Below are 25,155 nucleotides of genomic sequence, written 5' to 3'. Positions count from 1 at the left end.
GTGTGTAGGTCTGGCTCAAAAGATATCTGCACGCTGTAACACGGGTTCCTATGTTTTCTTCTTTTTATTAATTTGTATTTTTATTCTCTTCCTTGCATTATCGCATATGTATGTTTTTTTTTATTCCCTCAGCACGTTCCCTCAGATTTGGAAGAAGCCTATAAAAGCCAATATTGACCAGAATTGAAACCCTTTCTATCCGCACTACCTCTTTCAAAGAACCCCAGTTATTTATAACTTTACTTCTCAAGAGAATGTGTTTTTATGAAGAACAAGATACGCCCTGCACTGCAACTGAAGGGGAGGCGAGCCCGCGACCGATCATCTTCTTCAGATGCCAAGTCATAAACACGACCATACTGGTTGTCTTCTGATGATCTTCATGGATGATCTGGAATGATCATGGATAATCGCAACTTCTGGGGAGGCAGCTCTAGGAAATTCACCCAATAAGGAAACACGGAAAGGAATTAAAGCTGTTTTCGATAGCGCCGTACCTTATTACATTCCTTCTGAAATCACTAGTCATTTTTGCAATCTGATTGGTTCTCAACAGTGCGATTCATTGGAGGTCGAATTGGATGTAGAGGAAAAGCAAAACATACTTGTCCACAGTTATCATAAATAATCTTTTTACTATAGGAACATTTGAACGATGCTCGCTTCTAGAGTTACAAGAATAGCGTCAGATCTATGGATCAGCCAAGAAAAGCGTGGATCATTGGAAGTCCATCGCACTGTTTACCTCCGCCAAGAATAGTTAAAAAACTTAATACCCAACTCTTCACGTGACTCTCCTGACGAAGCGAATTTATATCGCTCAATAGTAACTTTTTTTTTCGGTTGTTTGTTTTAGATATTATCGCAGAATACCCGATCACCGTCTAAAGGCCAAACGGAAATCATGTCACTGACCATATCAAATATCTCTTCCTTCTTAATATGTCACGTTTGATCAGATAAGGGATGCTACGTCGCCTGGATTTTTCGGGTAATTTCTCTGAGTTTATGTAGATTACGTGCTTCATTAATGAACGTGATAAGGATATCATAGTTAAGTTATTTACCCGTGCCTGATTTCGAGTAGTTTCAGACTTCCTTTCCATTTGATTAACTCCATCGCTTCCTTGTTAAAATTCTTAGAATGGTAGCTGAGAGTTAACATTTAAAGGAAATTTTTTGGGATACAAAAAGGCACGTACAGGAGATGCTTCACAACTAACAATATTAAGTGTGTATTTGCGCAAAGGAAACATCCGATTATGGCCGTTATTCATCTGTATTCATTGACTCGCCACCTAAATCAAGTAACAGATAAATACCAGTTTCGTTTGCTAAATTGAAAGATTTTGTTAAACTTCTTTGAGGTTAGATTTTGTAAAATAAACAGAAGGTCATTATGCTCATTTAAAAACTAAGGTTGTACTCAGAGATGTTCAACATATTTCAGAGAAAAATTTATCTCCGATCCAGTGGCGATCTAAAAAAGCAGCCATGAGGCACTGTCATAGTTCTTGACTAACACATGATAAATCGCCCCGTCTAAAAAGCTTTGGCTAATTTAAAAAAAAAAAACGTCGACAATTTTCAATGAGCATCCGTTATCTATACGCGAGCTTATGTACAGGAAGATAAACAATGCACTTTTCTAATTCTCGAAAATGAGCTTCAGGTCTCCAGGAACGCTATACTGAACATCTGAACGGCTTGGCCGCTTTTATACTGCCGCATTTTTCTCATAAAAATACAGTTTTCTGTGAAATTAATGACTGGCCGGGTCAAAATAACTAAAAATATTCCGCATTTCCTCAATCAAGAACGTTATTGTTTCAATTTAACAAGATTTGCAGAGTGACGCGTCTGAAGTTTGTACCATCATCAATACATATGGATTGAGTTTGAAGATGAAAATCTATCACACTGTGTTAGAAAGGTCCAAAACTCGGTATTTAGAACGTTTAAGTTTATGCAAAATACGTGAGTACCGTCCAAAGGCCAAACGAAGACCACGTCAGTCACAGACTTGATCGCATCTCTATGCCTCCTCAATATGTCACGTTTGATCAGAAGAGGAACATTTCATTTCCCAGATTTTCCGGGAAATTTTATGTATTTGTAAGGGTACGTGCTTCATTAAAAAACAAGAAAAGGATATTAGAGTTAAGTTGTTTACCCGTGTGTGACCTCGATGAGCTTGAGACTTCCTTATCATTAAGTCCCATCGCTTCCTACAGTTTACATTTCAAGGAAATACTCTGGGATATAAATAGGCGCGTACCCAAGGAGATATATATTTGACTGATAGAACACGAATTATTCACGCAAAGTAACCATCGGAGTATGGCGAAGCTTCTGATCCACGCTGCTTTGTTATTTTTCTCATCCAAAACAGGAGTAAGTTCCATGGGAGCAACCACCAGTCCTCAACAACACAATCCACAAACTGGTGCTGACAAAGACCCATGTTAGGTACTCCTAAGCATGCTTTATCCACGATTATTTACTACAAAGTCGCATGTACTTGATGAAGCGTTCATTTGTCATACCTCAGTTTACCACTCACGTCTGCCGAGCTAGGCGCAAAACAAATCCCTCATCAATCATAAGTTTTCCAAAACAAAGTAGAAAATTGCTGGAATAAGTTTTCTTTTAGGGATATCTCTACAACGTTATGAGATCATTCAATGATCCGAGCTGTTTCTCTTAGAACGAAGCCTAATTCTCAACGTGATTTAGTTTCTGAGGAAATTGCTGTACTACTTCGGCGGACAAATAAACATCAATGAACATCAAGTATGTCCATCCAACTACTATACGTTCTTTCTTCTTCCTCAGAAATCCGTTTTTGCTCACGGATTTTCTGGAATTCCAGGATCGAATGGCATACCTGGAATGCCGGGAGTTCCTGGCGCCCCAGGGCCACAAGGACAACAAGGAAAAGGTGGAGCTAAGGGGGAGCCTGGTGTCAAGGGACCGAGAGGTATGACGGGAACAAGAGGACAAAAAGGAAATTCAGGGTCACTTGGTAAAAATGGTGCACCTGGAATGATGGGAATAAAAGGAGATAAAGGTCATGAAGGGTCACGTGGCAGCAGTGGACCGCCAGGAATCAAGGGTGTGAAAGGAGAGCAGGGATCTAAAGGAGAGAAAGGAGAAATCGTGAATAGTGCAGTGTCACAGACCAACTGGAAACAGTATGTGTGGAAAAATGATGATGGTAGAGAGAGTGGAAAGATTAAGGTACAGAAATATCTTGAAAATGCGATAAAAAATAAGATTGAGCGTTAGAGCCAATTTGTCATGGCAATCTCCGAAAGAGACTTTTGAGAAATGCAGCCAAACTAAAAACATCAATTAACAATTCTGTTCATTCTTGAAGGCAGGAAAGGTAGAAGGGCATTATTAAATTGTTTCCTATAACACTCTTTGATGCATTTTGTTGCACTAAGACTGTATTCATGGCATTTTTTTAAGGATTGCTCATTCAACAAGCTGCAGTCTGATACAGTCATTAAAGTCTCATTCCAGGGAAATACGAGAGTCTATGGCAGTTCAACTAAATGCAATCGGTGGTTCTTCAAGTTTAATGGAAATGAATGCAGTGGACCAATGACAATTAAGGCTGCTGTGTACAACATTTGGCCATCTGGGACTCCTAGTCTGCTTCATCACAGATCATTTGAGGGATACTGTGAAAACATTCCACAGGGCAGGGTTACTGTAGAGTTATGGGTAGGACAGTGTCACGGTGGTTATACACTGGGTGATGCTATCACTGGATGGAACTCAGTATCCCGGATAATGATAGAGGAAGTCTCTAGGGCCCAGTCCTGATTACTCTCGTCACTTTCATACAAGGAATGGTGAACAATATTATATTATTTCATCATCTTAGCTTTCAAGATTTTCCGCCACTATTGATATCCTATAGTGCGTAATGTTTTACTTTTTGTCACAAACATCTTTTTCTTTTCTAAAACTTTTCCCCTACTTTTTGTGTGATTGTGGTACAAGATAATTAGGTTTCATCATCTGAGTTGATAAGGTTACTGATTTCTTTTCAATCGCGCGAGAAGGAGAAACTGTTCGTAATATAAAACTCACAAATATTTTCCAAAGTAGAGGTGGCTGGTGGAAGATATTTCCCGAGCTGCGAAGCGGCGAAGAAAATATCTACCCTTGCCACCCACACTAAGTTGAATAGCTGTTTAAGTAAATTATTATATACCAAAGCAGTGAGTTAAAATAGAACAAAAAGATCACTCATTTATTCTTGCAATGACTAAAATAAATTCCAGGTGCAAATCCGGCGCGCGTTGCTTAGAGTTGAATAACAAAGGGAATTCGGAATTTAAGTAGCGCGATTTCAACGCTCTCCACTATCTAGGTACATATTAATAACAACTTTTTTTGATTTTATCATTGTAATCATCGATACTATTATTACCATTAATTTTAAGATCGAAGAAGTTTTTCAAATAATTATCAAGAAGTGGGTGCCTATCACTAGTTTCAATTTGTTCGTGCTCAAATATTCTGCAGGTAAAACTGAATATTTCAGCCATTATTCATTGACTGGCTGACTTAGTCAAGTGACAAATAATGAGTGGTTCCGTTTATTGATTAGAACCTACCTCAAAGCGTTTGTCACAGTGTGCTATCAACTTCTTGGAAGCTAGTTTTTGAAACATAGACGGAGAGTCACTATGCTCATTTAAGAAAAAAGCGTTTACCATGGAATACATTTACCTTATAGCTTCATCAGCCAAATCTGTAATTATCATTTCTCTGCTAAATTCATTATTTTCGTGGCACCGAGTAATGCTTTATATATTTCACGGTAAGGAGATTTCTCTGAGTTCCAAAGACGATTTAGGCCACAGTAAATACTTTTCCCCTCTAAAGAACATTGGTTAGGGTCAGATAACTTATATCGGCATAATGTTGGGCATAATGTTATAGTAAGTGACTTCATAAAAATCCCTTCATGTTACAGTTTACCAAGAAATTAATTCCATCCTGAGTGCTGTCAACAGGAAGCCTACTTTTCTTGCTTGCGCTTGAGGAATTTGTTCAGCAAAATGTTTATTTTCTGAACTTCGGTAAGCATTTTCTTGTTAGCAAGTGTTACCTGTTGGTGGTAGGAATACGGCAGGGGTACGGGAGGCCGAGGGGTTCTTAAAAGCTGTTATTTTGAATTATCGAATTGAACAGAAAGAAAAATTTAAGCATAATTTTCGGCACGATGCCATGGGTGACGGTCAGGACGATAATGATCAAGTTTCGCGCATAATTTATGTGAAACTTACTCTAGCTAAAAAAGAACAAGAACACATTTCATCACGCTTACTGGCAAATATGCACATGTGATAATGCAATAATAGAAAGAAAAAAAGAAATATATGCATGATGTTTTTTCTGTTGTTGTTTTTTATTTTACTAATAATGAAATTGACCCTTTTGAGAAACCAATTTAAAAGAAAAACAACCAAAAAAAAGCAGAAAAGCACTCCGCCTCGGTCTCTTGCTTTTACCAGTTTCCTCGTGTTTAGAAACCCTGATAAAATACTCCCTCGTTTATTAATTATCACATCGCAATCGAAAACGGACCAACAAGAACCAAATGCCGCTCTAAATTTAAACCACACAACTCAAGTCTGCAATTTGCTTCATTAAAATGCATCAACAGATTTTGAACATGAAAATCTATCACGCCGCCTTATGGTAAGCACGGATCAAACAAACGCTTTTTAAAACATTTTGAGCAATTTTGGAATCGATCGAGAATGTACATGAATATCATAATCGACCGGAGGACAAATGAACATCATATCAGAGACCATATTAAACTCACTGTATGTTACGCCATACTTACTCTCCTTCTCAATATGGCAAGTTTGATCACAATACGAACATTTCGAGGCCCCGATTTTTCTGACTAATTTCTCTAAAATTACCTTTTTTATATACGTAATAACATGATTTCGAGTGTAGTTTGGTTGAAATAATTTGCAATTTGTAGTCTTTGAAAAATTTACCAGAATTTATTGACACCAAATTGCAAGAAAAATCATGTTATTACTTTTTAATACTGTACATGGAAAAAAAAAACGCAGAAAGTCAGGACCGACGAAATTTTGAAAGCGTGCGCGCGCTACTTGTAATTTGCACTCGTGTTACAACTTTGCAATCGTGTTACAACTTCGCAGGCGTGTTACATGAGAATTCAATCGTTTCCAGCTAATCAGTGCGTAATTTTTTCTTGCGCATTATTAATTCGATTAAACGCCGCAGCGTCTCAAATTCTGTACCATTAAAACACATCAACAGAGTTTGGAGATGCAAATCTATCGCACCGCCCCAAAATCAGTGATCAAAACAAACGGTGTTCAAAAAGTTTTTTTCTGTTCGAGATCGTTGGACTCGTACTCTTGAGCCACAAGCCAACCCTCCTTAGCTTATTTCTATCGGCAATCTTGATCAGCTTCTGACGCTTCTTGATTAACTGTTTTCCTTCGGCGACTAACTTGAGAACCTCGGATGGGTTCTCGACGCTGCCTTCAATTTGGGTCAAAATGCTATTCAAGTGCGAATTCACTCCGCCCCGATCACCATCCAAAGGCCAAACTGAGAAGAAGTCACTAACTATATCAAATATCTCTCCCTCCTTAATATTTCACGTTTGATCTGGAAAGGGATGTTACGTGGCCTGGATTTTCCAGGTAATTTCTCTGAATTTATTTAGATTATTGGCCAATGCGTGCTTCATTAATGAACGTGATAAGGATACCAGAGTTAAGTTATTTACCCGTGTGTGATTTCGAGTAGTTTCAGACTCCTTCTCATTTAATTAGTTCCATCGCTCCCTTGTTAAAATTCTTATTTTAGGATAGTGACCGAGAGTTTACATATGGAGATGCTTTTTGCGCAAAGAAAACATCCGATTATGGCCGTCATTCATATGTATTCATTGACTGGCCAAAAAAAAAGCAACCATGAGGCACTGTAATAGTTCGCGAACAAATGACAACTCGTCCCTTCTAAAAAGCTCAGGCTCGTTAAAAAAAAAAACGTCGACAGTTTTCAATAAGGATGCGTTATCTATACGTGAACTTATGTACAGGATGTTAGGCAATGCACTTTTCTAATTCTCTGAAATGTGTTTCAGGAACACCATACTGAACATCTCAACATTTAAACGGCCTGGCCGCTTTTATACTGTCAAATTTTCTAATTACAACATAACTAAGGATATCCCAAATTTCCTCAATCAAAAACATTATTGTTTCAGTTTAACAAGATTTGCAGCGAGACCCGTCTGAAATTTGTACCATCATTAAAACATATGAATGGAGTTTAAAGAGGAACATCTAATACACTACCTCAGGAAGGATCTAACGCTCGGTATTTAAATTGTTTAAGAATTGTTACAGAATACGTGAGTACTGTTCAAAGGCCAACGAAGATCACGTCTGTCACAGACTTAATCAAATTTCTATTCCTCTCTATGTATTTGCAGGGGGCTACGTGCTTCATTAAAAACGTGGTAAGGATATCAGACTTAAGTTGTTTATCCGTGTGTGATCTCGAGTAGCTTGAAACTTCCTTATCATTTAGCTCCAGCGCTTCCCACAGTTTAAATTGAAACGAAATTCTCTAGGATATTAATAGGCGCGTACATAGGGGGATATATACTTCCTTCATAGAACACGAACTATTCGCGCAAAGTAACCATCGGAACATGTCTTGCTGCTACAACTCTAACCCCAGCTAACTCACACTAATTTCTGTCACCAAAAAGATATGCAAAGATATTCTCACTTGGTTGTGTTTTCTAAACCTTGCAAGTTGACACCACACCTGTGTTCTATGCGAGATAGCGGCACATAAGACTGTGTGAAAAATAATCTGATGCATTGAAGGCTTACATTCTAGAGATAAATTCTGTTATCCGAAAACAGTAACAGATGTGACCCTAACGCTGATAAGAAGCCTTTTAAGTCTTGTGGAAGAATGAAACACCTAAAATAGTGGTAATTAGTAGAAACATCACTTTCTAGAACATACCAACATTAGACACAAAAATATCGTTATTAATTTTAAATTCACAACACAAGAGTTGAAAATATATGTCATCGCCTCAATATAAGCATGAATGCCGTAACCGACCATAGAACCAATAAACATGACATCAGGTGCTTCAGAGCCCGTAGAAACCCTCTCCAGAATATCAAAGGACCCGCCCGCTTTTATCCTGCCGCAGTTTGTTAATTACAACGCTGTGATCTGTGATATTTAAAAGCGTGGATGCTACATTGTCACAGACCAACTGAAGACTGTATGTATGGCAAAATCTGAATGATGATTGTAGAAAATCTCTCTCGTTTTTCTAAATTTTAATTAACAATTTTTCTCTCCCTCTTTACCCTTCGTATTCTTTTAGCATTCACGCGCGGCGCGTGTGATTTCACAAATTCGTCAATCACGTCAGAGAACTTTAACCTTGACATTGGAAAACTGATGTGGACATTTTTGCGCACTTTTAGTTTGTTTTCGCGGAGTTTAAGTTCGTTGTTTTTGAGCTTTCGTTCCCGTAAATTTGTTACTCCTTTGTTTGGGATTTGGAGTTCTTATTTTAGCCAAATGTTGTTTTTCATTTAACAAATTCAATACATATTTACTACGGAGTTTGGACTCTAAAGCTAGTCTCTTTTTTCGTAAATGGATTTTTTACAAAGATAGAGATCGTGGAAAGCTTAGGGTACAACAACAACAATAACAACAACAACAATTTATTCGTACCCAAATATGTTACAATAATAATAAACAGAATATATCAATAAAAGATGTAGAGGAGTACTAGCTGCCCCAAATAACCATAAGGGCTAGAAGAAAAGGGCAGCTATACTTAGGTAATTTATCTAATACAGTGATTTTGGTAAGATATAACATACACAAACACACACAGACATAACATACACACACACAAAGACATGCACATTCAAGGTCATACAAACAAGATCAAAAACGCTGTGAAAATCAGAGTAAAGAACGACGGAAGGCTACGGAAATTATTAGTATTTTTCAATAAGGATTAGCTTAAGGTTTTTCTTAAAACTTTTCAAAGGAAGAAGCTTTATGTGATCGCTTATATCATTCCAGACTTTAGAACCCTGAAATCTTATATTGAAAATTCCATAATTTGTTCTGACTTTTGGAATAGCATAGGACATTCTACTAGATAATCTGGTATTATAATTATGTAACATCCTAACAGAATTAAAGTAAGGATCAAAAACAGGAGGTAAAAGATTATTATGAAACTTGTACATAAATACTGCAAGTTGAAAGGTTATGATGTCAAACAACTTTACAACGTTTAGATCTTTAAATAAAGGACTCGAATGTTCGTTATAACTAGAGAAGGTGATTATTCTTAAGGCTTTCTTCTGTAATATAAACAAAGGTTGCAAAGTTGTTTGATAGGTATTACCCCAGGCAATTATGCAGTAGTTGAGAAAAGGCTCAACCAGAGCATAGTACAGGCTAAGTAGTGTTTTAGTACTTAAGAAATAACTTAGTTTAGAAAGAATGCCTATACTTCCCTTGATTTTTTTAGAAATATTAGTAATGTGCATCTTCCAACTAATATTGTAATCTATGTAAACTCCAAGGTATCTAATGGAAGTTTCCTGGGTCAACATCTGATTGTTTATAGATAACATGACCTGTTTGGGCAATTTTCTTTGAATTGGTAAGGAAATATCTAGGAAACGCAGTGTAAAATAAATTAAGTGTTAGAGCCAATTTGTCAAGGCTATCTCTGAAAGAGACTTTTGAGAAACGCGGAGGAACTAAAAATATCAATTAAAAATTCTGTGCATTCTAGCAGACAGGAAAAGTACAAGGGCATCATCAAATTATTTCCCATAACATTCTTTTAAAACATGTTTTTATTCCACTAAGACTGTCTTCTCGGCATATTTTATAGGATTGCTCATTTAACAAGCTACAATCTGGTAAAGCTATTTGAATTTAAAAATTTTCATTCCAGCGAGATAGCAGCACATAAGACTGTGTGAGAAATAATCTGAAGCATTGAAGGCTTACATTCTAGAGATGAATTCTGTTAGCCGGTAATGGTAACAGATGTGACCCTTAAATTGCGCTGATAAAAAACCTCTCAGTCTTGTAGAATAGAAACACCTAAAATATTGATAATTAGTAAAAACGTCACTTTCGAGAAAATACCGAAAGAGACACAAAAATGTCGCTCTTAATTTTAACAACACAACACGAGCCGAGACGGCTGAAGATATCAGTGATACGATTCGTTTTTTACTACAGGGTTGGCATATGCCTTTCAAGGTTACGTAAATAAGTGCGATGTTACTGACACGTTCTTGCTCCATAGTGCTACAGAGGTAAGTTCTCAATCAGCTCAAAGGACTTGATGATCGTTCTGTGGAACACGATGCAACAGGTATCACTGCAAGAATATGTACCACCTTAGAACACTCTGGAAACGTATCAAATAAATTATTCTCGTGCATTACCCTTGGCATCTCTGAAACAGTCATCATTTGTGGCCTAATCCGCGCACAAGACGAAATCTCGCGTACACTTTCTTCTCAGCTTCCAGAATTTCGCCGCCGATTTTGTAAGATTTGGCGTCGCCGAAGAAGCTTTCTTTATCAGGTGTTTCACTGTGACAGATATTCCCAACACACAGATTATTTCTACTAAACCTGAGCTCAAGCTCGGACAGCACCATGTCGATGGACGCAAAGTAAGTGTTCATACGTTGGTGCGATCCCGATGTCAGCTGCGTTTGGTTTTGCACGTGATCACCTACAAGGTCTTGAGGGCTACGCGATGGCGTTTCTCAGAGTGCCCTGGCTTCTCGCAATTCAAACTGAGAACCGGTTAACCACCTCTTAATTTTCAGACCCATTGCTAACAGTATTTGCCATACGCTGTTGAATCTTCCCTGAAGATATCGGCACAGACTATAAGTGTTGTTCAGATTTACTCTCAACACTCGCAGTCCGAAGATGAATTTAACTGACTTTACTACGTCTACTTAAGCTTAAAATAAAAAAACATTGCTTTGAAAGAAAAAAAGACGAAACGAAACGTGGAAACTTTTGTAAAAATTGGTTTTGCCAAAATTTATGTTGCTGCCCAAAAAATCTGAGTCCCTCAAAATTTGGGAAGGGAAGGAGAGGGAAGGACGGTGGCTGCCCTCAGCTCCCCCCGGCCCGAACGCTCATGGGTGCTATCACCTGTTTCTTCAATCAAACACATTATAGTTTCAGTTAAATTTGATATCATTGAGACGGGACTATAATTTGTACCATCATTAAATGTCGACAGATTTTGAACACACCACCTCATGATAAGTTAACATTTTTAAAAATGTCTGTACTATTTTAGAATGGATCCAATAACATGAATACCGAGATCGAGCTAAAGACAAATGAACATTATATCACAGACCATATCGAACTTTCCTTCTCAATATTTCTCGTTTGATCAGAGTAGGTAGATTTTGTGGCCCTGATTTTCCTGCGTAATTTCTCTGAATCTGAGTGAAACATTGGTCTGTTTGTCAGTACGTGCTTCATTAGTGAACTGATAAGGATATCACAGTCAAGTTGTTTACCCGGTGTGTGGGTTCGAGTAGTTTCAGACATCCTTATCATTTAGCTCCAGGCTTCTTTATTACGATTGTTATTTTAACAGGAGAACTGACAGTTTGCATTAAATGAAATTCAGCAGGATATAAATCAATAGGCATGTACATAAGGAGACTATTTACAGCGAGCACAAAGTATTCGCGCGAAGCAACCATCGAAGTATGGCGAAGCTTCTGATCCTCGCTGCTTCGTTATTTTTCTCATCCAAAACAGGAGTAAGTTCCGTGGGAATAACCACCAGTCCTCAACAACAGAATCCTCAAGCTGGCGCTGACAAAGACCCATGTGAGGTACTCTTCAGCAAGCTTTATCCACGATTATTTACTACAAAATCGCATGTACTTCATGACGTGTTCGTTTGTCATACCTCAGTTTACCACTCATGTCTGCCGAGCTAAGTGCAAAACAAATCCCTCATCAATCATTAGTTTTGAAAGACAAAGTAGAACATCGCTGCAAAGAGTTTTCTTTAAGGGATATCTCTACAACGTTATGAGATATTTCAATTTTGCGAGCTGTTTCTTCTAAAACGAAGTTAAATTCTCAACGTGATTAGTTTCTGAAGAAACCGCTGTGCTACTTGGGCAGACAATTAAATATCAATGAACATCAAGTACGTTCATCCAATTACTATATGTTCTTTTTTCTTTCTCAGAAATCCGTTTTTGCTCGCGGATTTTCTGGAATTCCGGGATCGAATGGCATACCAGGAATGCCGGGAATTCCTGGCGCCCCAGGGCCGCAAGGACAGCAAGGAAAAGATGGGGCTAAGGGGGAACCTGGTGTCAAGGGACCGAGAGGTATGACGGGAACAAGAGGTTAAAAAGGAAATCAAGGGTCACTTGGTAAAAATGGTGCACCTGGAATGACGGGAATAAAAGGAGATAAAGGTCGTGAAGGGTCACGTGGCAGTAGTGGACCACCAGGAATCAAGGGTGTGAAAGGAGAGCAGGGATTTAAAGGTGAGAAAGGAGAAATCGTGAATAGTGCAGTGTCACAGACCAACTGGAAACAGTGTGTGTGGAAAAATCTGAATGATGATAGAGATAGTGGAAAGATTAAGGTACAGAAATATACAGAAAATGCAGTAAATAAATTAAGCGTTAGAGCCAATTTGTCATGGCCATCTCTGAAAGAGTCTTTAGAGCGATGCAGCCAAACTAAAAATATCAATTAAACATTCTGTGCATTCTTGAAGGCAGGAAAAGTACGAGGTCATCATCAAATTATTTCCTATAACACTCTTATAAAACATTTCTTTTGCACTAAGACTGTCCTCTTGGCATTTTTTTTTAGGATTGCTTATTCAACAAGCTGCAATATGATACAGCTATTAAGGTCTCATTCCAGGGAAATACGAGAGTTTATGGCATTTCAACTAAATGCAACCGGTGGTTCTTCGAGTTTAATGGAAATGAATGCAGTGGACCAATGACAATTGAGGCTGTTGTGTACAACACCTAGCCATCTGGGAGTCCTGAGCTGCTTCATCACAGATCATTTGAGGGATACTGTGAAAACATTTCACAGGGCAGGGTTACTGCGGAGTTATGGGTAGGAAAGTGTCCCAGTAATACACTGGGTAATGCTTTCACTGGATGGAACTCAGTATCCCGGATAATGATAGAAGAAGTCTCTAGAGCCCAGTCCTAATCAGTCCTGTCGTCTTCACCAAAGGACTGGAGTAGAATATTCTGTTTTTCGTTCATCCATTTTTTAGATGTCATATTTTTCATAACACCCAAAAATTGAAGTTACTGTTTGTCATAAGTACTTTTTTGCCCCGATAGTGTTATGAGGATTCCTTTGTTCCAATTTAAACCTTCTGCTTCTTTCCAATTACACGTACTTTTCTAGGTAGTTTTTATTTTATGCTATGTACCGGTAGATACCTTCGTCTCCTCCTTAAAGTTTTTTACTGAATTGTTTTAAGTTTGTCTCTTTATTACAATAAAACTGTGTGATATGCGTTAGTCCACAAAATGGTAGTTTCTTTAATCATTAGTGATACAACTGTATGTGCTTCTTAGTATTTTTGGTTACATTACAAACCAGATATGATCTTTCACTTTTTTCCATTATTTCTATCACATTTTTCTCAGTATCTTGAAAAATAGTTTTGAAACCTTTTTAAACATTAAATAAAGACAAAAGATTTCTTGTTTGATCACAAATTGAGAAAAACATTTACCATAGAATCTCACAACTCACTCAATATTTTTCAATTAGATTGTAAACACCAGTCTCTTTTCATGGAAATATATTTTCTCCATAAGAATTCATGACTATAAAATAAAATCCCTTTGTTTAAACTCTTTGTACTGTCCTATACTTGATTTCATTCATCAATTCTAAATCAAATTAGGTAGTTTAATAAAACATATTATTCCCATTTTCCTTTTTAATCCTTACTGATTCCCAGTCCTTAGTCACTTTTTGTAACATAAGGCAGAGGAGAATTCAGTTGGAAGCTGATTGTGTACTTCATGAATGACAACTTGAAATAAGCTACATTTGACAGAATCAAAACTTTTTCATAACAAGTTTGCCCTCTTTTGATCTGGGTTTTCATGCCTGTAAGTGGAAAAAATTTGGCTAACAAAGAGCTTCACCTAAAAGGGGCTGCTCTAGTTAATTATTGACAGTCAGTGAAACCTACCATCAATTCCAAAAAGCGATTAATTGGAAAAAAAGAAATTTCTCTTCATAATTCCACTGCAACATTCAGCAAGCAAGTAGTAAGAATACTTTAACTTATCAGACACAAGATACAAGTCTTAATCCTCTGGGCTTTATAACAAATCTTATATATAGCAGCTAGGGAGAATAAAAAAACAAATCTTGAGAATAAAGAGTCAAGTTTCTAGACTGCAAACAAACAAATATAACTCAGCTCATCTTTCAGAATTAAAATTAGAAAGGAAGCTTTTCTGAAATGTAGCTAAATCAAAGGGTAGTTTTCTAGTCAGGATCTTCTTTCTTCTATGTTCATGAATCATAAAAAAAACGCAACAAAACATTCTCACCAGATTTGGTCTGTAGTACAAATGCACCTCTTAACTTCCTGCCAGGCAAGTTGCTGAACTGACTGCAAAGCAGGTTAAATATTGAGGCCAGGATACCCCAGCAGGCATCCTCAAAATTTATGGTTCTATACTCTGCTGTTTATTTGTGTTTTCTTGTTCTTGTTTTCTTCCTTCTAGACATCTTTCTGACTCTTTTCTGACATAAACTTCATCTGTGGGACATACAAGTAAGAGGCTTGATCTTCATTTGTCTACTTTCTGGTTAATGTTTTCATTCTCAAGATCTCATTAGTAATTCTCCTTACTCTCTGCCAAACAATTCTTGTGATGTGAGTTTGGAGAACTTGGTATTGGATCAACTAACAATTGCTTCTTGATATTTATATCATCACTTTTCTGCTTAATATTGTGTTGATATTGTAAGGAGAAACTCTGTTTTGGTCACTCATGGGAGTTAAAGGGTTAGCAAAGTATGACCATCACAAATGACTGTTTCCGTTTCTCCTTTTGCGTCAGCTGATTCATTTTTGTACAATACCTCTCTCAAAGTCAATTTAAAATGAAAGGAAACACTTCAAATTTAAAGATTTCAAAAAAATTTCAATTTTTCCCACTTACCAAATGCCAACGTTTCTGATGGTGACTGGAGTCCTACACTTAAAAACAAAGCCGTATTCACAGAGACCATCTACTCTTTACGCCATTACTTTCATTATCCAAGTACTGTATGCATAATGGCATATGGAGCTGTGAAGAAATTTAACCCAGTCATTTTGCGACTACGAAAGGAAAAGTCAACAGCGCCCTTAAAAACTGCAAGCGATCCTCATGCAGCAAACAAAGTCTTATTATTCAAAGTGGTCGTGAATAGTTCATATGGAGAATTATACAACAAAAATGACCCACTTAAAATAAAATGTGTTCGAACTGTTGATAAAGCTTTGATTACTAAAAACCAAATATAAATAAAAGAAGACAGTACTTTTACTAGATCAACGTACACGATTTAACAAATAGAGAAGCCTTGACTGTGCTCTGTTCTGTTATAAAGCACGCAGAAAGCGGCTAGAGCACGAAAGAAGTGTAGGGAGAAACACGAGACGTAGTCGAGTGTTTCTCCCCACTTCTTGAGTGCTCTAGCCGCTTCCTAAGTGCTTTATAACAGAACAGAGCACAGTCAAGGCTTCTCTATTTGTTTTGTAATAAAGAATCCATCAAATTCCCCGAGCATTACTTTCAATTTTCAAAACAAACTTTATTTCCAAAGCGAAGAACAGTGTCGTCAGCATGCTCTATACTCTCATAAAGCACGCTACAATAAGCCAATCAGAATCCCTGTTAGAATGGTTGAAATAATCTGATTGGCTGTACAAGACTAAAGCTGTCAAAAGTGTCAAATCATCAAAGTTCAAAAACCATCAAAGTTCACTTTATGCGATCGTTTACAAACTAAAATAGTTCGGTAAGTCGAATTCAACACTTTTGCCTGAAGTTTTTAAGTCTCTAATGCAGAATCTATAAGTGAAATGTTCAGTAAACTTCAGCCGAATTATGGCTCATAAAAACACGCGAGTTTTTTCACATGACAAGGTATGAAACAAACTGTTCAAGGCGAGTGAATGAACGACAGCCGAATTCACCGAAACATGAAGATCGCTCGGGATACGGCAAAACTCGGCTGCAGTGACTTTCCACTCAACGCATCGGAAAGGATATCAGAGCAAGCTCTTATTTTTTCACTCGAAGGGCGGCCGATATAGTTTCTGAGACTTGCTTTACTGTGATGACCGGAGATCGCCATAATGAGCGAGCCGCGATGGACTTCAGCATGATCATATTCGCTCAGACACCGTCATGATTAGAATGAATTTTAACAGTTATGCCAGTTTGGTTATATTTTTCATCATTTCTGTTTTGTTCTGTTTTATTTTTGAACACTGAACTTTAAATACTATATGAGTATTAGCTGTGTTTGATTTTTATTTCCGTACGTAAGCTTGCAATCTAACTGAGCGTGAATTAATCTTTAAAACTCGGAATGTCTATTTTGTTTTTCCTTTGAGGATTTTCGTATGTGCTCACGTTTTAATAACGTAAATTACGGCGCCTGGTATGTTTACAAACCTTTATTTGGTTCTTCTGTTGCTACTTGCCGGCTCGCTTGTTCCGAAACTTCACTTTCAATTATCGGAAAAAAGCTAAAAAGAAGTCCCGGAAAAGGTCGAACATAGCACAATTTGGCAGATGGCGTGACAGCTTTAGCTCAGCTCTATGCTCTATACTCTCATAGAGCACGCTCTTTCAACCAATGACAGCGCGCGTTATATCCGAACTTTATCATAATAATAAAGGGGTAAGTTTCTAAAGAAACTGTGGTGCTGCGTCGGTGGGAGAGTATAGCAGGTAATTTAGTGTTAACAACTGGGTTGAAAACGTAAATTAGCCACCGTAAAGGGTAAAATAGCTGACGTTTCGAGCGTTAGCCCTTCGTCAGATCGCTCTGACGAAGGGCTAACGCTCGAAACGTCAGCTATTTTACCCTTAACAGTGGCTAATTTACGTTTTCAACCCAGTTTATCATAATAATAGTTAAGCTCACTTACAAAAACTTTCCTTTCCAATGCGAACCGTCATCATCATAAGTAGCTCAATCCCAGCTCCAGCAATAAAAAAGGGCAAGAATTAATGCACACAGAGGCGCCGTAAAATCGTTCCTACTTTTTCTTCAAACATGGAATTCTCAAAGGTAAAAAAGCCTGTTGTAGTTTCAATCGGCCGCCGTGTTGAAAATCAGCATATTTGATATACCAGATTCTTTGTACTTTTTACCGCTGGTGATCTTACTACAGGCGCATAACTTTTAAGAACGATAAGCTCATCGATTTGGTGAATCGGTGGGCGTGTATGTATGTATGCTCTGGTTCACGACTGAAACTTAACGCGATCACGAATAAAAGGATGCAGAATAAAGAGGGATCCCTTTGTTACAGCCCTTACTTGTGAGTGGCATTTATATTTCTGCCTTAACCAAACGAGATCACTTGTGTGTCACTCTGCACTAATAAAAGCTTTCAAAAAGAACATTTCAGCTGTTGATATACATTTTGATGGATCAGACATTTTAACCGATTAATTTTTTTGCTTTGCAACAGAAAAAAGTCAGGATGAAGCTAAAGAAACAAATAATTTGAAAGAAGAATGCAGAAACACCGGGAAAAGTCCAAAAAAGCCAAGACGTTCAGTCAAAAGATTTAGAGAAATGTCTGAAGAAGACGTGTTGAATCTAAAGCATCCAGAACATCTAGACTACAATCTGGATATTTTTTTTGTAAGCATATTGATGTATCTTATATGGCTGTCTGGAGCTGCAGATGAGGAATGTTTTCATTTCATCACGAGAGAGTCGCTGACGTTACTTTCCTGGACTAGTTTTATAGAATTAGTAGGACGTTTTATTGAGTTTTTTTTTTTTAAAAAACTCTATTTTAACGAGAAGAGTGGTGTGTTACTCGCACCAATCTGATCTACATTAACCAGAAATTTGGGCTTATTTGATAAGTGTTATGATTGTGGCCTTTGTACTACTATTGTAAAATTTTAAAGTTAAAATGTGTTTTTCCCGCTCCTTTTCTTACAACGCACACGCCAAACAACGTACATTTCATCACGTATTACGAAAACAACGTACAAAGTCCAATCAGAACATACCCAATCATTGTACTAAATGAACATTAGGCAATTTTTCCCGCTCTACCAAATAATCCTATAATACCCCTCACCGACGCAGTACCACAGTTACAAAATTACCCTCTTTGAATATCTAAGAGCTTGGCCACCCTTTACTGCTAACTTTTCTGATAAAAAAAATTGTTATCTGCGATATTTGAAAAAAGGGTCAAGCTAACGAATGCTATCACCTATGTCCTAAATCAAACACGTTAGTACGCCAGTTTAATTAGATGTTCAGTTGGAAAATTATTTGAACATATAGAGGAAATAGCTTGAGCAAACTGGGTGGAAGGCACCATGAATCTTGGATTTCATAATCTTCTTATCTTATGTAACATGTCTTGCTGTTACAACTCTAACCCTGACTAACTCTCACTAACTACTATCAAAAAGATATGCAAAGATATTCTCACTTGGTTGTGTTTTCTTAACCTTGGAAGCAGACACCACACCTGTGCACCATGTGAGATAGCAGCACATAAGACTGTGTAATAATCTGAAGCATTCAAGGCGGCTTACATTCTAGAGATAAGCTACGTTATCCGAAAAAACAGATGCGACCCTTAGGCTGATAAGAAACCTTTAAGTCTTGTAGAAAAATAAAACACCCAAAACAACAAAATAATGGTAATTATAGAAACATCAGTTCCGAGAACATACCAAAAAGAAACACAAAAATATCGTTCTTAATTTTAACTTCACAACACAAGTCTGCAATTTGTACCATTAATACACAAAAACAGATTTTGGAGATGAAAATATATCTCACCGCCTCAATATAAGTATGAATACTATAATCGACCATAGAACAAATAAACATGATATCAGGCCCCTCAGAGTCCGCAGGAGACACTCTCCTGAACATCTAAGGGTTTGCCTTCGTTTATCCTACCGCAGTTTGTTGATTACAACACTGTTATCTGTGATCTGTGATATTTAAAAGCGTGAATGGTACACTGTCACAGACAACGGGAAAGAGTGTGTGTGGAAATATCTGAGTGACGGTAGAGATCGCAGAAAGATTAAGGAACAGAAATATACAGAAAATATAACGAAAATAAACTAAATGTTGGAGCCAATTTGTCATGGCCATCTCTGAAAAAAACAAAAGAGAAACGCCAAACTATAAATATCAATTAACAATTCTGTTCATTCCAGTAGACAGGAAAAGTACAAGGTTATCATCAAATTTTTTCTTATAACATTCTTTTAAAACCTTTTTTTTTCCCCTAAGACTGTCTTCTCGACATATTTTATGGGATTGCTCATTCAACGAGCTGCAGTCTGATACAACTATTCTAATCAGTCATTCCAGCAAGATAGCGGCACATAAGACTGTGTGAAAAATAATCTGAAGCACTGAAGGTTTACATTCTAGAGATAAATTCCTCCATCCGATAACAGTAACAGATGTGACCCTTACGCTGATAAAAAACCTATTAAGTCCAGTAGAAAATATCGTTCTTAATTTTAACTACACACAAGTGTCTGACATTTGTACCATTTATACACAAAAGCAGATTTTGCAGAAGAAAACATATCTCACCGCCTCAATATAAGCATGAACACAGTAATCGACCATAGAACAAATAAACATGATATCAGGCGCTTCAGAGTCCACAGAAACACTCTCCTGAACATGTAAGGGCTTGCCCACTTTTATCCTGCCGCAGTTTGTAAATTACAACACTGTTATCTGTGATATTTAATAGCGGGTCAAACTAACCAATGCCATAATGGGTGCCGGTAGGGGCCATTTGTTGCCGGCGGGGGGGGGGGGGGGGGAGGGTGAAGGAGTGAACCACTTTCCCGAAAATGAAACAGTCGAAGAGGAACAGGGGTCATATGATAAACTAACATAGGCCCACATGAAATGAATATATTCTTTCCTATCAATCTATCATATGAGCCTATAACACACGTAGGTGTGGATTGAACACGGAGTGAACCACTTTCCCGAAAATGAAACAGTCGAAGAGGAACAGGGGTCATACGATAAACTAACATAGGCCTACATGAAATGAATATATTATTTCCTATCAATCTATCATATGAGCCTATAACACACGTTAAAAGAAATATAAAGTTGTCTCTGCCATTTCGACGAACCAAGATGTCAATGATACGATCCATTGCTGACTACAGAGTTGGCATAGGCCCTTTCAAAGTTAATAAGTGCGATGCCGTTATCGAAACGAAACATGGAAACTTTTGTGAAAATTTGGTTTACCCAAATTTCTCTTGCTGCCCCAGAAATCTGAGTCGCGCAAAATTTGGAAGGGCGGGGGGAGAGGGGTGTTTCAGCCCCCCCAGCCCCAACGGCAGGTACGCCTATGGGTGCTATCACCTGTTTTTTCAATTAAATAATGGAGTAATAATAATGGAGTGGATCCAATAACATGTACACCAAAAGAGCAAGGGACAAATGAATATCATATCACAGACCATATCAAACTTCTTTTTTGCTTCTTTGTGGCCAAGATTTTACTGCGTAATTTCTCTGAATCTGAGTGAAACGTTGGTCTGTTAGTCAGTACGTGCTTCATTAGTGAACTGATAGGGATATCACAGTCAAGTTGTTTACCCGCTGTGTGAGTTCGAGTAGTTTCAGACATCCTCATCATTGAGTTCCAGGCTTCTTAATTAAGATTGTTATTTAACATGAGAACTGACAGCTGCATTAAATGAAATTCAGTAGGATATAAATAGGTGCGTACATAAGGAGATATTTATTTCAGTCATAGAACACGCACTATTCGCGCAAAGTAACCATCGAATTATGGCAAAGCTCCTGATCCTTGCTGCTTTGTCATTTGTCTCATTCAAAACAGGAGTAAGTTCCGTGGGAACAACCACCAGTCCTCAACAACAGAATCCACATACTGGCGCTGACAAAGACCCATGTGAGGTACTCTTAAGCATGCTTTATCCAAGGTTATTTACTACAAAATCGCATGTACTTCATGACGCGTTCATTTGTCACATCTAAGTTTAACCACTCATGTCTGCCAAGCTAAGCGCAAAAGAAATTCCTCATCAATCATAAGTTTTCAAAGACAAAGTGGAACATTGCTGAATTAATTTTCTTTTAGGGATATCTCTACGTATAGATCGCTACGAGATTATTCGATGTTCCGAGCTGTTTCTCCTCAAAGGAAGCTAAATTCTCATCAAGATTAGTTTCTGAAGAAACTACTGGGCTACTTCGGCTAACAAGTAAATATCAATGAACACAAGTACATCCATCAAATTAGAATGTGTTTTTTTTCTTCCTCAGAAATCCATTTTTGCTACCGGATTTTCTGGGATTCCAGGATCGAATGGCATACCAGGAATGCCGGAAATTCCTGGCGCCCCAGGGCCCCAAGGACAACAAGGAAAAGATGGAGCTAAGGGGGAGCCTGGTATCAAGGGACCGAGAGGTATGCCGGGAACAAGAGGACTAAAAGGAAATCCAGGGTCACTTGGTAAAAATGGTGCACCTGGAATGATGGGAATAAAAGGAGATAAAGGTTATGAAGGGTCACGTGGCAGCAGTGGACCACCAGGAATCAAGGGTGTGGAAGGAGAGCAGGGATCTAAAGGAGAGAAAGGAGAAATCGTGAATAGTGCAGTGTCACAGACCAACTGGAAACAGTGTGTGTGGAAAAATAATGATGGTAGAGATAGTGGAAAGATTAAGGTACAGAAATATCTAGAAAATTCAATGAAAAACGATTTAAGCATTAGTGCCAATTTGTCATGGCCATCTCTGAAAGAGACTTTGAGAAATGCTGCCAAACTAAAAATATCAATTAACAATTCTGTGCATTCTTGCAGGCTGCAAAAGTACAAGGTCATCATCAAATTTTTCCTTTACCACTCTTTTAAAATATTTTTGATTTATTTTTATTGTTCTTATATTTTATTTTTCTGTATTGATGGCATTTTTTATAGGATTGCTCATTCAACAAGCTGCAGTCTGATACAGCTATTAAAGTCTCATTCCAGGGAAATACACAAGTCCGTGGCACTTCTTCTAAATGCAACCGGTGGTTCTTCAAGTTTAATGGAAATGAATGCAGTGGACCAATGACAATTGAGGCTGTTGTGTACAACCACTGGCCATCTGGGAATCCTCAGCTGCTTCATCACAGATCATTTGAGGGATACTGTGAAAACATTCCACAGGGCAGGATTACTGTGGAGTTATGGGTAGGACAATGTCACGGTTATACACTGGGTGATGCTAACACTGGATGGGAATCAGTATCCCGGATAATGATAGAGGAAGTGTCTAGAGCCCAGTCCTAATCAGCCCTGACATCTTCACCAGAGGACTGGAGTAGAATATTTTCTTTTCCATTCATCTATTATTTAGATTTCATGATTTTCTTACATTTCCCATACCGCCCGATAATTGAGTTATTGTTTGTCACAGGTACTCTTTTGCCCGGATAATGTTGGATGTTAGGAGGATTCCTTAACTCCAATTTAAACCCTCTATTTCTTTTTAATTACATGTACTTTTAAACGACTGTGAATATATGAAAGTAATATATATTTGAACTGCGGATAAAGACGTGAAAACGAAAGCGATCTTCGCAGTAATGAACACTACTTAAGCAGTAGTGAAAATAAGGCCTGGAAAAAATTCAGACCTGTACGGGATTTGAACCCATTAACTTTTGCGATACCTGTACCGGTTAAGATACCTTCATCTCCTCCTGATAATTTTTTCCTGAATTATTTTGAGTTTGTCTCTGCTTTGCAATAGAACTGTTTGACATGTGTTAGTCAACAAAATAATAGTTTCTTGAATCATTAGTGATACAACTGTATGTGTAAACCAGATATGATCTCTCACTTTTTTCCATTATTTCTATCATCTTTTTTAAGTATCTTGAAAAATAGTCTTGAAACACTTTAAAGATATTAAATGTAGACAAAAGATTTGTTGTGTGATCACAAATTGAAGGGAAAATGTTCATCATGGAATATCACAACTGATTCAATATTTTTTTAATTGAATTGTATTCACAACTAGTTTCTTTTTATGGAAATATATTTTCTTCATCCTGTTTGTTCTAGAAACTCCTTCGGATCTGGGGGTACATCTGGAATTTCCCTTAAAATAAAAAGTGAATACAAAATGTCAAAGGGTCAGTGAGCACAGAGAGCCTAAGCTCATAACAAGAGTATCTATAATTTTCCTTTTAGTCAAACGATGAGATGTATATTGGCGGTTTAATTAAGCAAAACATTACTCTTGCCTTGCAGAAGAAGTCTGTTGTATTAGCGAGTTTGAAAAAAGTTTTAGTGAGCAAAATATGGAATTATTGTAGATGTTTAAAATTCATGACTATAAAATTAACTCCCTTTGTTTAATCGCTTTTTATTGTCCTTTACTTACTTGATCTTACTCATCAAATCTGAATCCAATTAGCATGAGGGGACGCAAATCGTCTGCACTGTAAGTACATATCAAGCTCTGTAGGTGATTTAATCCCATTTTAATCCCATCCGATCTCACAATTTACGAAAACTTCATTATTCTTGTGAAAAATGATAGCCGTCTTATTGAAACTTGATGACAAGTATAAGCCGGCAAAGAAAACAGTGCAAAAGCAATTATCTGTCACATCGATGTCAGCAGCAACAGGATTATGACACCTTACAGTCCCCATACATTTTCTTAGACTAAAAGTCTAAGAAAATGTAGGGGACTCTCCGGGATACTTACAGTACAGACGATTTGCGTCCCCTCATGAGGTTGATAAAACATATTATTCCCATTTTCCTGTTTAATCCTCACTCGTTCCCAGTCCTTAGTCACTTTTTGTAACACAGGGCAGAGGAGAATTCAGTTGGATGCTGATTGTGAACTTCAAGAAAGACAACTTGGAATAAGTCATTCTAATTTTTCCCCCTTTCAATCGGGGTTTCCATGCCTGAAAGAAGAAAATTTCCGCTAACAAAGAACTTCCCCTAAAAATTGTAGTTTTTAGTTGATTATTGACAATTAGTGAAACCTACAATCAATTCCATTTACAAATGTTTTATGTGGCAGCTCAGGAGAACAAAAACAGACAAATCTTGAGAATAAAGAGTCAAGTTTCTAAAATGCTTACAAACAAATATAACTCAGCTGATCTTTCACTCAAGTTGTTTCAGAAGAGGGTGGCAAAGGGGGGTTACAATTACACATCACGTTGAATTTTCTATCGAATCACTCATCACGGGTAATTTTTTTTTAACCAATCACGCGTCACGTATAAAGGAGTAAGTACACTAAGCTAACAATGTAAGATTTCAACCTATCGGATGTATTATTGAAAATTATATTGTATCCAACGATTTTATCCTGGAATGAATTGCGTTTCACTTGTCATGTTGCTTTCTGTTAGACAAGTAAAGATGATTTACTTGTTGAAACTAGACAACCAAGCGGTCGACAAAAAGAACACTGAAGAACATAGTCCCTGTGCAAATGTTAACTACATTAACTTATGCATATTGTGTTACGATTGTTTGGACCTACCTGGAAGATCAAAGACATCAAAGGTCAGGCGAAGGTCAGCAAAGGACGGAAAAGACCAGAAAACAATTTGACGGCTGCCATGGTTTATTGATCTTTGTAAGGCTCTATTTACTTTGAATGATTGGTTTCCTCTTGGCCAAAGAGCGTTCACTATCACGGATATCTAATTAGTAAGTTTTGT

At 37.5% G+C, this 25,155-nt stretch overlaps 2 protein-coding genes and 1 pseudogene across 2 annotated transcripts; all 3 read left to right on the top strand.

The window, feature by feature from the left end:
- Positions 1–2,841: 2,841 nt before the first annotated feature.
- LOC131786413 (collagen triple helix repeat-containing protein 1-like) lies at positions 2,842–3,834 on the top strand. Its single transcript, XM_066158719.1, has 2 exons — positions 2,842–3,240; positions 3,475–3,834. The coding sequence occupies exons 1-2, from the start codon at positions 2,893–2,895 to the stop codon at positions 3,832–3,834; spliced, it is 708 nt and encodes a 235-aa protein (XP_066014816.1). The 5' UTR covers positions 2,842–2,892.
- Positions 3,835–12,396: 8,562 nt separating this feature from the next.
- On the top strand, positions 12,397–13,388 carry LOC131791299 (collagen triple helix repeat-containing protein 1-like; annotated as a pseudogene).
- A 7,815-nt stretch (positions 13,389–21,203) lies between these two features.
- On the top strand, positions 21,204–23,557 carry LOC136284351 (collagen triple helix repeat-containing protein 1-like). Its single transcript, XM_066174571.1, has 3 exons — positions 21,204–21,362; positions 21,732–22,136; positions 22,391–23,557. The coding sequence occupies exons 1-3, from the start codon at positions 21,234–21,236 to the stop codon at positions 22,745–22,747; spliced, it is 891 nt and encodes a 296-aa protein (XP_066030668.1). The 5' UTR covers positions 21,204–21,233; the 3' UTR covers positions 22,748–23,557.
- Positions 23,558–25,155: the final 1,598 nt, after the last annotated feature.

Source organism: Pocillopora verrucosa, chromosome 11 (assembly GCF_036669915.1).
Source record: "Pocillopora verrucosa isolate sample1 chromosome 11, ASM3666991v2, whole genome shotgun sequence".
In the NCBI taxonomy this organism is placed as follows: Eukaryota; Metazoa; Cnidaria; class Anthozoa; order Scleractinia; family Pocilloporidae; genus Pocillopora; species Pocillopora verrucosa.
The sequence above is the reverse complement of the archived record's forward strand: the minus strand, read 5'-3'. Positions and strand labels throughout refer to the sequence as shown.